This window comes from Neomonachus schauinslandi, chromosome 1 (genome assembly GCF_002201575.2).
Source record: "Neomonachus schauinslandi chromosome 1, ASM220157v2, whole genome shotgun sequence".
Lineage (NCBI taxonomy): Eukaryota > Metazoa > Chordata > Mammalia > Carnivora > Phocidae > Neomonachus > Neomonachus schauinslandi.
Genome location: NC_058403.1, coordinates 163,278,387 through 163,290,917, shown reverse-complemented (window position 1 = coordinate 163,290,917; position 12,531 = coordinate 163,278,387). Strand labels below are relative to the sequence as shown.

The following is a 12,531-nucleotide window of genomic DNA, read 5'->3' as shown; positions in this document are numbered from 1 at the left end:
CACCCCTCAAGGGCAGGCACTGGCGGGGGGCTTCCCCAGTGCCTGGATGAACCACCAGCCAGTTCAACAGCAGCAGTGGCAGCCATGTTTGAATGTCACCTCTGCCCATCCTTTACTGGGCTTGTCACACATATGGTCTGGTTGTACCCCCACAGCTCCCTGGGAGGCCAGCGATGAGTATTCCCACTTTACAGCTGTGTACAGGGAGGCCCAGAGAGGCGAGGTCACACTGTTAGTCAGCGGCCCAGCTAGGATTTGACCCCAGTGTTCTCGGCTCTGAGCCCATAGCATGTGCTCTCCCCATAGCTCTGCCTGTCTCCGCTAGCACTGGAGAGCTCTGGTTAACTAGGGAACTGGTTGATGATCAATTTAGAGTCCAAGGGGGTGGGGGGATGTGTCTGTTTTGCTTATCTTTGTCTCCCACTAAGGGGTAACCAATGAATGTCTGTGGAATGAATAAATGAATAGTTCTGTGCTTGTATGTGTAGGGTGCTGCCCATGGGAGGCCAGATGAGGCAGAACTTTGGCCTCCAGAATTCTCATCTAAAGGCCTGCCTCCCCAGGAGCTTCTCAGTGCTAGGTCTCCTGAGGAGCATGAGGTAGCAGAGCCATGGGATCTTCCCCAGAAGCAGGGAAGGCAGGTCACTGTGAGTGTCCAGGACAATAGACAGGACAGGCTGAGACCCCCTGGGGAGACACACTCCTGGAAAGCAGACTCCTTGGGACCTCCCCAGGCTCAGCAGTGCAGAGTGTGTGTGTGTGTGTGTGTTTGTGCAGTTGTATGTGTGTGGTGTGTGTGTGCGTAGTGTGTCCAATTTCATATGGTGTGTGGTGTGTGTGTTTGTGTTTGGTGTGTGAGTGCAGTGTATGTATGTGGTGTGTGTAATTGTATGTGTGGTGTGTGTGCAGTTGAATGTATGTGGTGTGTGTATGTGTGTGCACACATGCAGTTGTATGTGTGTGGTGTGTGAATGCAGTTCTATGGTATGTGTATGCACTTGTATGTGTGTGCTGTGTGTGTGTGTGTATGTCATGGTGTGTGTGTGGTGTGTGCCGTGTATGTGTGTGGTGTGCATGGTGTGGTATGTGTGTATGTGTGGTGTGTGTGTGCATGCACACGTGTAGGGTGTGATGTAGGGATTAACAGGTCTGTTGAAAATCCAAATTCCCCATTTGGGACTATTTGCTTTAAACTCTTCTCCCAGAGACGGTGTTCGCAAAAACAAAACAAACAAAAACAACTAAAACAGGTGTTGAATTCAACACACAGGCCCCTGCCATTTCACATACCAGAACCACAGCCCACCTCACTTCCCCGTCTTAGCACCCTGTAAAGTCACCTCCAGAGTCTTTGGCACAGTTTGGCATCCCTGGCTTGGCCAGACACTACTCTCAGAGTGTGGCTTGACTTGGGGACTTAGAGGCTCATTGGAATATTCAATGGAGTCCTGGGTTTGGAGCCAGGAGATCTGAGTTCAAGGTTGGCTCTCTGCTTCCTGGAGTCCCTCTCTAAATACCCAAGTTCTAAGACATGGGAAATACAATTAAGCAGCTCCTTCCTGCCTTTGAGGGTTACTGGGGCGCCCTGCATCATGGCCACCTCAGCTTAGGAATGGGGTATGCTGAGGACCTGGAGTTTCTAATTAGGTCAAGTGTGGCTGATTTATTCAGGAAGACCATCCTGCCAGGAAACCCCTTTTTGCTCTTTCCTCCTGAACCACTTCAGATTTGACCCCAGTGACCTTTGGAGGCTCCAGGGAGATTTGTTTTTCTCTAGACAGTTTATGTGTTCAGAAATACGCCACAAAGTTCCAACAATTCCACTCCACAAGTCCCCATCCTCGGCTTAATAATTCAAACGTTAACTGCAGTGTCAACCTACTTTGAAAGAGGTCTCATAAAATACAAAATTAAGGTCTGCTTGGGTGGTTTTAGCACTCAGAACATACACGGTTGGAAAAGGAGAATGTTTTCCCAAGAAAGCACAAGGCCTCACAAGTGAGGAAGGAAGTATTTCCATCTTAAAGCACAGCTGTGGTTCTGAGAAGCAGCAGGGTGATGGGAAGAAGCCAGCAGAAGTCCTGATGTTCAAAGGGTCGGAGATCACAAAAGAAATCTGAGGGTGTGCCATGATTTCTGAGGCAGGGGAGCAATTTCTGACTCAAGGACGATTCACATAGCTTCTCTCAGAGGGCAAGTTTAGTTCCTAATGATTCAAAATAAGACGGGAAAGAAGAAAGCTTTGCCATCATCAGGAGGGATGGGGCATGGGGTTGAGGCTGGCCCTCTGGAGGGCCCTCCTGGGCCACTTTTCCTGGCCTCCCTGCCAGCAGCCTCGGCCTCACACCACTCTCCACCCCTGCCTGGGGTGCTTTTTCTGAGCACCATGAGCAGAATCCTTTTAAGGGCTCATTGGATGCCACCTAGCTGTCCCTCCACACACCCAGTCTTGACTCTTGTCATTCCAGCCCCAGAGAAATACCCAGGCCACAGATCATCCGTATAAGCCACACATCTTCAGGTCTCTGGGCCTTGGCAGCACTGTGCCCCTGCCTGGAATGCCCTTGCCTGCTTGGTGAACTCCTCTAGAATTCTCTGGGTCCAAATCTGCCACTTGGTGGTCAGGAACAATCCTGGGCAGTTTACTTGATGTTTCTGTGGCTCAGTGTTTTTAGCAGCAAGATGGGAATGGTCATAATTGCCTTGATTCCCTGGAAGGGATGTGGAGGGTCAGGCAAGACAGTGACTGTCAGAGTCTCTGTCAGACTGACAGAGAATAAGGCTCAGGAATAGTAAAAGAAGTTACAAGAGTAATAGCTACCATGGCCTGAGCACTTGCTACACGTCAGGCACCGTGCTGGGACATACGTATTTTCTCATCTGACCTTCACAGTAGCCCTGAAGCTGCCCCCAGGCAAAGGTGCATCTTTATGAGTTGGGCAGGAAGGGGTGGTAGCTGCATGGCTCTGGGTTGGACGGACCTGGGTTCTAATCCTGGCTCAGCCTCTTATCTGCTCTGGAACTCCGAGAGTGGTTTTTCACTTCTCCCAGCTTCGGGGTCTGATCTATGAATTAGAGATGTGATATCACTTACTTCATGGGGTCGTTGTACAAGGGGTGCATGGGGGTAAGCACTTGGCATCGAGCCTGGCTAAGGGAATGTTAGCAATTAGGGTTAATTATATAGTCACTTTACAGATTTGCAGACTGGGAAACGGAAGCTCAAAGGGGTTAAGTAACTTGCTCAGGGTCACACAGGTGGTTAAGTGCTGGAGATGAGGTTTGAACCTTGGTTTGTTGGACTTCAGAGCCAAACCTCATTGCTTCTTGGACTGGGTGTCAGGACATTTGGATTCCAGCTTCAGTAGCCCACGGGGTGACCTGAGACAAGTCCCTTCCTATTTCCAGGCCTCAGAGTAAAGTGAGGGGGCTGGACCAGGGAGTCTCTAAGACCTGTGAATCCATGTAGATGACACCCACACAAACTACCCTTGCAAATACTCAAGTAGGTTAGTGTTTTGTTTTGTTTTGTCTTTTAAGAATGAAAGGTGCTATCTAACTGGGAGGTCTCTGGATCAATGTAGACTAGAGAGCTGGGGGTAACTGCAGAAGAGATCAGCTCAATATGCTGGAAGAACCGACAGAGCACTGGTATTGGCCATGGGACAAAGATGGGGCCAACTCCTACCTCCTGCTGCCACAAGAACAGGAAAGTAGAACATAGGGACAGTCCTGTCCTGAGCATCTTATTAATTCATATTCACCCATCCACTGCCCATATATTCATCCACTCATCCATTCAACCAACCACCCATCCATCCATCTACCCATCCATCACTCACCCATCCATCCATCTGTCTCCCTACCTACTCCTCATCTCATTGATTATATATCTATGCATCTATTCACCAATCAATTCACTTACCTCACCCACCCAACCAGTACTTCCCAAGAGCATGGGGCAGGGGTGGGGGTGGGGTGGGAAGACGACAAAACATTGTCATTTCTGGCATCACCCCCCCAGAGTTCTGGATCACCCCTGTGCCCGCGTCCTCCCGACCTACTTTCCCCTCTCCTCCATGGGCCTCCCTCAGCCTGTAGCTCTGGGGTGATGCAGGGGGCTGCTCGGCCCTGGATAGTGCAGATCTTACAGCCCCAGTGTCTGGAGGCAGAAGCTGCCTCCTCCCCCTTCTCCCACCAGCCTGCAGCCCCTCACTGCTGAGTCACACTCTCCTCCCCATTTGGATAAAGCTGCTGGCAGTGCCCACAGCCCAGCCTCACCATAATGCTGTGAGCTGGCTCCTGGGCAGAAGGGAGAGGTCAGGCCTAGGGCACACTTGGGAGGTAAGCAAAAAAGCCCAGCCGCTCACCCAGATGTTCCCACTACCATCCACCCATCCATCCATCTACCAGATGCCCTACATCTGGCTGCCGACTGACCTCTGGACAGACAATTCCCTGTTTCTCTTCATCCAAATGCTGGTTAATTACAAAAAGGCCCTCTCTGCTTCTAAACCAAATAGGGATTACAGCATGATGAGTCTATGCCGCTTAGCTGAGACAGGAATGTGAGAATTTTTCTTATCAGAACTCGCGAAAGTGCTACTATTACTGACAACAACAACGTCATCGGGTGGTAGATCCTTTCTGAAAATGGCCACCATTCGTCCCCTCTCTGAAGCCATGCCCTTTGCAATGTGATCTGGCAGTTCCTCCTGTCAAGAGATGGAGTCTATTTCCCCATTCCTTGAATCTGCACAGGCCTCTTGGCTTGCGTTGACCAATAAGATGCAGCAAGATGACAACGTGAACAAGCCCAAACTAGCCTGCTGGAAGAGCTGGGACCACACAGAGCCAAAACAAACCATCCCAGCTGAGGCCATCCCAGACCAGCCTCCGGTGCTGCTGAGATCAGCGGAGCTGTCCTCCTGAACCACCACAGACACAGATGCGAGAGGGAGTCCCACTGAGAGCAGAAGAGCCACCACGTTGAGCCCAGCCTGAATGGCCACCCCACAGAATTGTAAATACACAGTTTGGTTTTGAGCCCCTAAGTTTTGGAGTACAGTAGTCCCTGCTTATTCTCGGGAGATACGTTCCAAGACCCCCAGGGGACACCCAGAGCTGTGGATCATACCAAACCCCATGTATACTGTATTTTTTCCTAGACATGCATATCCGTGATAAAGTTTAATTTATAAACTAGGCACAGTAAGAGATTAACAACTGATTAATAACTGATAATAAAATAGAACAATTATTGCAACATACTGTAGTAAAAGTTATGTGAATGGGGTCACTCTCTAAATATCTTACTGTACTGTCCTCACCCTCCTTCTCGTGCCGATGTGAGATGTTAAGATGCCTACGTGATGAGATGAAGGGGAATGATACAGTGTGTGCCATAGCACTAGGCTACTCTCGACCTTCTGATGGTATGCCAGAAGGACAGTCAGCAGCTACGGGACTGAGGTTGATTGCACGTAACTGAAAGTGCAGATAAGGGGGACTACGGTAGTTAGTTATGGAGCAAAAGCCAACTAATAAAAAGTGCTTTGCTTTGTTTTGTTTTGTTTTCATAAGGGGGACAATGACAGGATCTAAAAAACACAATTAAGACTTTTTTTTGGTCATATAAACATCATTGCTAAATCAAAGAGAAAGAAGTTGCTTACTATACGACCACCCCAAAATACATCAGCAGGATTCAAAAATAGGAATCCCGTCGCTCACTCTGCCCGGTACCTGCGAGTCACCCCGTGGACCTCACTCCCTCCAGCGGAGGCCGCGCCACTCACCAGAATCTTGGTGGTGTAGGCGCTGTTGATGGCAATGGCGTTGACGAGCAGCTCCATGGTCTTGGTGTTGATGGAACTGGGGTCAGGGATCTCCTTGTAGTGGACATCGCCAACGTAGGCCTGCACGACTGTCATGCGATTGGTGGTCAGCGTGCCTGTCTTGTCTGAGCAGATGGCGGTGGCATTGCCCATGGTCTCACAGGCATCCAGGTGACGTACCAGGTTGTTGTCTTTCATCATTTTCTGGGGGCAGGGGTAGGTGAGAGGGCGACAGTGAGGAGAGGGAGTCGGGGGGCCAGGGCGTGGGGTGGGGGCACTGGGGAAGCACGCAGTAAGTGGGGCAGAGCTGCTGCAGTCTGCCCTTGGTTTCCTGCATGTGCAAAGGGCATGTGGCCGTGGCCTCGGACATCGGGGCTCCGTGTGTGTGTAGGCTTTTCCTTCGCTTTCCTTATTTGAACCACTTAACAAGATTTGATTAATTGACTTTATTAATTTGGAATACAGAAGTAATCTGTATTCCTTATGGAAAAAATAGGGAAAAGGGTGATAAATTAATGTTGAGTTCTTTACAATGACCTCAAATATTTTTCTCTTACACCCTAGCAGAAGTAACCATCCTTTCTTTGGTTAAGGGTTTTCTTTTCAAATCTTTTGCTGGTGCCTGGTTTTCATTGTCATTTTTGGCTCCACCAAAAAGAAATAAATTTAGGATAGATATATGTGTTTATAGACATAGGACAGTATCTGGAAAAATGTCAAAATATTAGTGTTATTATTTCTGGGTGGTAGAATTACAGGAGATTTTTATTGTCTTCTTTTAAAAAAATCTACAGATTCGATTTTTTCTGCATTGAATGCATATTATACCTCATGTAATAAAAATCACAAATTTCTTTTCAATATACACAAAAATGAAAACAAATCCATCATAATGCCATCACCCAGAATGGATACAGCTTATGTATCGACATCTTTTCTTTCTAAATTTATAACAAGAATGAAATCCTACCATACATATCATTATGAATTTTCTGGCATTCTCCTTCCTCTCTGTCTTTCCAGCTCCACTCCTAGCTTCTTCGAGGTTCTCAAGCAACTCAGCAAATGAAGTCATTCTCAAGGAACTGCCACTCTAAAGGCAGGCCCTGCTGACACAGTGACCCCATCTGGCAAGGAGGGACATGAGAAGTTGCTAGAGGCTGAGTCAGACATACTTCTAGTCTGTTCCTGAGAATCTGATTTCCTTTATTCTTGCTCATCATAATAACTCTTTATAAAAAGGGAAAAAAAAGAGTGCAATTAGAATAATTTTAATAGCAGTTCATGTTACTAAGGAATGAGTATTGGTAGAATTATATGGTATTGCAGTCTTCTCTTATTATAACCTGTGATAATAGTAACACTTCATGTATGTGTAAGGGATGAGCAATAACAACACACTTTATGCTTTGCAAAGTTCTTCCAGGCTTATTTTCTTGTCTGATGTTACAAGAGGCCTGTGAAACCTTTGAGGATTGTGGTCCTCCACGCTGGCAAATGGAAAAGCCATGGCCAAGTGATTTGACCAGGATCACACACCTAATGAGGGTTAAAGCTGAGACTGGAGCCTGGCTCTGTTTAACTTCACAGCCTGGATCATTCCATCGGGCCCCTGCCCATCTGTACTCTTGGAAGATGGTTCATCTGTTGGGCTTAAGAATATACAGGTGGCTACTGAGCACTGGAAATGTGGCTGGTCTGACGTGAAATGTGCTGTACGTGTAAAAATACGTGTTGGAATTTGAAGACTTATTATGAAGAAAGCAATGTAAGATATCTCACTAGTAATTTGTATATTGATTACATGTTGGATTGCTAATAATTTGGACATAATAGGTAAAGTAAATTATATTATTAAAATTAATGTCACTTGTTTCTTTTTACCTTTTTTTTTTAACATGACTATGAGGAAATTTAAAATCACACATATGGCTCACATTGTGTCTCTGAGTGTCATCTCTGTTCTTTTGATGGCGGCTCCCAGGGTGGGTATGCCAGGCTCAGAGAGAGCAGAGTTTGCCTCTCCTGGGTTGGGGCTGTACTCAGTTTATCAAGTGACTATATAAGTAACACGACCTAAGACAGCTGAAGGCACCAGGCGCCAGAGATGCGAACTGCAGAAGGTGCAGAGGCCTAAAAACGTCTGTGCATGATCCCCCCCAAACTACCTCTGTGCGACTTTCAAGACACCCCGAGCTCAGCTGGGTGGCTGTGGGGGTCCCCACTCATGGCTGTATGAGAATCTCCATCTCTGGGCTCCAGGCCCCCAAGCAGCATCGTGTTGTGACCTGTTTGGGCTTTGGTTTGTGGGATGGAGTTTCTTCAAGAACCCTAAAACAAGGAGACGATAAGGGCCGTATCTTTTACCTAGGGCTGCCACTTCCTGGCACCTGCCTGGAGATCTCTTTTCTGTATGAAATTACATCGGCGAGCCCAGTCCAAATTCCAGCTTGGAAACTGACGCCCGCCGTGCCCTCCGGCAGCTCTGCCAATGTCTCAGAGCCAACGCCTTGTTTATAAACATGCTCAGGCCTCTATCCTCGTAGGGACGTCCTGGCATTGGGGCCCTGGGCACCAGGAGTGCAGAGCCCTGCCCTCCGAGGTGGGAAAACCATGGGGCCAAGGGAAGAGAATGAGGCCGTGATGTGAGCCAAGCTTGAAGTGCCCATTTGAGATGCTCAGCCCAGTGTTCGGGCTCCATGGATGGCCATGGCCTGGGAGCAGGGGGTGGCGGGGTTCTGCCATCTGGGGAGCACTAGAAACAAACCCCCCCAGACCCAAGTGTCCACAGCCAACTTTCATGGGCTTACCACCCTTCATTAAACTGCTTTTAAAACCTCTTCCATTTTTAGCCCATTCCCGGAGAGGAGGGGGCTTCCTTAAATCAGATCTCTTTTGGCTTTAGGCTCATCTCTTCCCAACTTCAGGGAACAACCTCTGAGATGAGTTGCTGAAGTAGCACAGCTTCCATGGAGCTTTGACCACAGACTTTTCCTTACATTTGGTGGGATGGGGATGGGTTTGGGCCTGCATGGTGAGGTCTGCTTTTTATGTTTTTTTTTTTTTAAATTTTTTTTTAAAGTGGAGTTGATGATCAATGTTTAAAAATCAATATATTAAGTCCGGGCTTCTGGCTTCTCTGGGAAAAATGTGAAGAGTTGGCAATGTGTGTGTGGGGGTGCATCAGCAAGGCAACACTTGGCTGGGGTGAATCATGGTTGTTCCTATAGCCAAGATGTGGCCCTCAGGGCTGCCACAGGCCCTGGACTCCCTGAGGGCATGTGAGCTCCGGCTTCCGGCATAGGTCTCCTCTCCCAGCTTCCAAGGTGCCCCCTTCCTTCTTCTTAGCTCTACTGCCGGCCCCAGCGCTTGCCCCACAGGCCACCCCCTACAGCCCCTGCTGGGGACAGCCAATCCCAGCTGCACCATCCGGTCCTCTCCTTCTCACCTTCACTGAGTAGGCCAGCGAGATGGTGACGGCCAGAGGGAGCCCCTCCGGCACGGCGACCACCAGCACCGTCACGCCGATGATGAAGAACTTGACAAAGTACTGCACGTAGACGGGCGTGCACTCGGGTAGCCATGGCTTCTTGTTGACCACGAAGGTGTCCACGGTGAAGTAGAGGACCAGGATGATGACCGTGATGGCCGACATCACCAGACCTGTAACACGGGTCGGGGGGAGACCTGCTCAAGGGCTCTCCTGGGGGTGGGGGCCCTGAGAAGTGAAATGGAGGCCACATACTTGGCCAGGCAGATTCTAACCCACATCTCAGCTCTGCCACTAACTAGCTTTGTGGCCTGGGAGACGTCCTTGATCCTCACAGAGCCTCAGTCTCCTCCTCTGTGTAATGGGGATGCCTGCTTATTTCACATGGCTTTGCAAGGATCAAATGTGATGAATGCATGTAAAGCGCCTGGCACAGTGCCCGACACCTTGTGGGTGCTCAGGAAATGTGTGCCGAGACCACGTGAATTAGTTTGAACTGCCTGCATAGTTCTCGCACATAATCATGTGCAGCTGGTACCATTTATCGACTCGTCCACCCAGGCACCTCGTAGCTCCTAATCTAGGAGCGAGGGACACAGCACTAGAGAGGACAGAGTCCCTGCCCTTGCGAAGCTAAGACTCCAGAGGGGGAGGCAGACAAGAAGCAACACACTCATGAAAAAGACCATCCATGTAGGGATAATGCTGTGTAGAAAAACTGTAGGGTAACACGACAGAGAGCGGCATGGGCTGAAGGTAAGAAAACAACCCACGTCCATCGACAGACAAATGGGTAAAGACGGCATGATATAGATACACAGCCTTAAAAAAGAAGGAAGTCCTGCCATTTGCGACCACATGGATGGGCCTGGAGGACATTATATATATATAAATAGTCAAACTCATAGAAGCAGAGAGTAGAAGGGTGGTGGCCAGGGGCTGTGGGGAGGGGGAGGGGGTTGTTTTTCAGTGGGTATAGGGTTTCAGTTATGCAAGATAAGGAAGTTCTTGAGCTCTGCTCTACACTACGGGGCCTACGGTGAACAATAGAGTATTGTGCACTTCAAAACTGGTTAAGAGGCTGGATCTACCTCTTAAGTGTTCTGAGCCCAAAAAATGGAAAACGGAAACCCAGGAAAGAACACAGGAATTTTTGGAGGTGGGGGATATGTTTTGTACCTTGCTTGTGGTGATGGCATCACGGGTGTACGCATATGTCCAAATTTATCAAGATGTACACTAAATGTGTGTAATTTTTTGTATATTAATTGTACTTCAATAAAACTTCAAAAAAGAAAATAGAACAACACGGGCTGGTGGACAGGGACTACTTTAGCTAGGCTGTCCAGGGAAGACTTCCTGGAGGAGGTTCTCCTTGAGAAGATAGGGAATGATGAGAAGTATCAGCCAGATGGTGACCTGCAGAAAGAGCGTTCCGGAAAGAGGAAAGAGCAGGGGGCCCTTTTTCGGATGAGGACACTGGGGTCAGTGAGGGGAAGGGACTTGTCCAAGGCCACAGGCCAGAGAAGCCCTGCACAGTTGGCAGATGTGGGCGGGTACCTGCTCGGATGCCCGGGGATCCCCTCACCCGTTCGGGGTGCTGCAGGGCTCTGGCTCTGTGCGGGTGCACACCTGCAGCCTCTGCCAGAGGAAGTCCACGCTTCAGAGAGCACTGTCTCCTGGTCAGGAAGGACCTGGCACGGAACCCCACCCCAGTGTGATGGCCAATATTCAATGGCTGAGGAGGAGGGGGGTCCAACAGCCCAGTCCCCTTGCTGCGAGGCCAGACAGACCCTGCAGAGGTAGGTAGAGACGGGGATTCCTCCAGGAAGTATCTGGCTTTTTCCCTGGCCCCTTTGAGTCTCTTACCCTTTATAGGTCTCACCTGAGAGCACCCTCGCCCCTAAAAATCCTGCGTCCACCCATCTCAGGCTCTGCTTCAGGGAATTCAGCCCAAGAGAGGAGCAGAGGTAGGATGTGAACCTAGAAATGTTTGACCCTGAACTACGTTCTTGGCAAGGCTGAGGAGGGGGAGGGGGATGAGCAAGAGCTTTGAAGGCCACGGATGGTTCTCATCACTCTGTTCCCTGCCCCCCAGTGCCTGTGCTGTGGTTCTGTGGAGTCTTCTCCATGCCGGAGATGGAGGAAATCCCTGGTTCCGTCGCTCCCCTGCCCCCACCTCCAGCTGTGGGACTTCAGAGCCGGCTCTATCCCCATCTGACAGTCGCAGGGGCGGGAAGCCAAGCTCCCAGCAGCCAGGAGCTATCACCAGGCCCTGAGTTTAAATATAGACAGCCAAGCCTGTAATTTGTCTCCCTTCTCCATGCTGTGGTGTCTATAATTAGAGCCGGGAGACAGCCAGGTGGGGAGGCCTTGGTGTTTGCGTGTCCTCATGCGGGAGGAGAGGCCAAGGCCATGTCAGCCGGGCAGGGCTCGCCTTGCAGCTGGGCTCAGCTTCCTGGGCTGGAGGGGCCGCCACCAGCCATCACCTGGAGCTCCCAGCTTGGTGGGGAATCGGGGCTTGTGCTGAGGCTCAGACAGGAGGCTTCTCACTGGGCTCCTGGCACTGCCCTCAACCTCTTCAATCTTTCCTCTGCATTGCAGCTGGGGCAGGGGGGTCAGTCTAGAGCCCCAATCCGTCCCTGTCCTCCCCTGCTCCAACCTACTACTGGAGCGCCTATTGTGTAAGGACTCAGGCTGGTTGCTGGGGTAGAAAAGGGTGGGTCTCAGGGACCATCTCATGCCAGCCCCCACTCTGCAGATGAGGCAACGGAGAGCCAGCTTGGGGTCAGAGCCCTGGCTGGGGTCCCTCTGAGTACCCCACGTCCCCCCTTGTGCCATCCACCTGTGGCCGCATGCTTACCTGCCTTGCCGATCTGCACAGCCAGCTTGGTGAGCTTGCCCTGCAGCACGGATTTCTCCTTCTTGTGCATGTTGGCCTTTTTTTTGTCATCAGCGTCGCCACCCTCAGCACTCTTGAGGGGCTGCATCTCCATGGCGGCTGCCCCGTCCTGCTGTTTGGCTGCAGGGGGCAGAGCACGCACATGCATGCACACACACACACGCGCACACACGCACACACACAGACATGCACATAGCCAGGTCAGCCTGCAGGGTGGGGATGTTGGCACCCACCCTGCCTGCCCAGCGGAGTGTGGTGAGATATTCACTCCCTCATCTGGCCCCCTGCGTGGCTGGCACAGA

General features: G+C 50.2%; 1 protein-coding gene across 1 annotated transcript in view; it reads right to left on the bottom strand.

Moving 5' to 3' along the window:
• Nucleotides 1-12,531, bottom strand: part of ATP2B2 (ATPase plasma membrane Ca2+ transporting 2) — a 205,415-nt gene that overhangs the window by 35,972 nt on the left and 156,912 nt on the right. The window contains exons 9-11 of the mRNA XM_044916427.1: nucleotides 12,191-12,349; nucleotides 9,286-9,500; nucleotides 5,799-6,041 (exon numbers count right to left, since the gene is read on the bottom strand). Coding sequence (XP_044772362.1) covers nucleotides 5,799-6,041; nucleotides 9,286-9,500; nucleotides 12,191-12,349 — 617 coding nt within the window. The remainder of the gene's footprint in view (nucleotides 1-5,798; nucleotides 6,042-9,285; nucleotides 9,501-12,190; nucleotides 12,350-12,531) is intronic.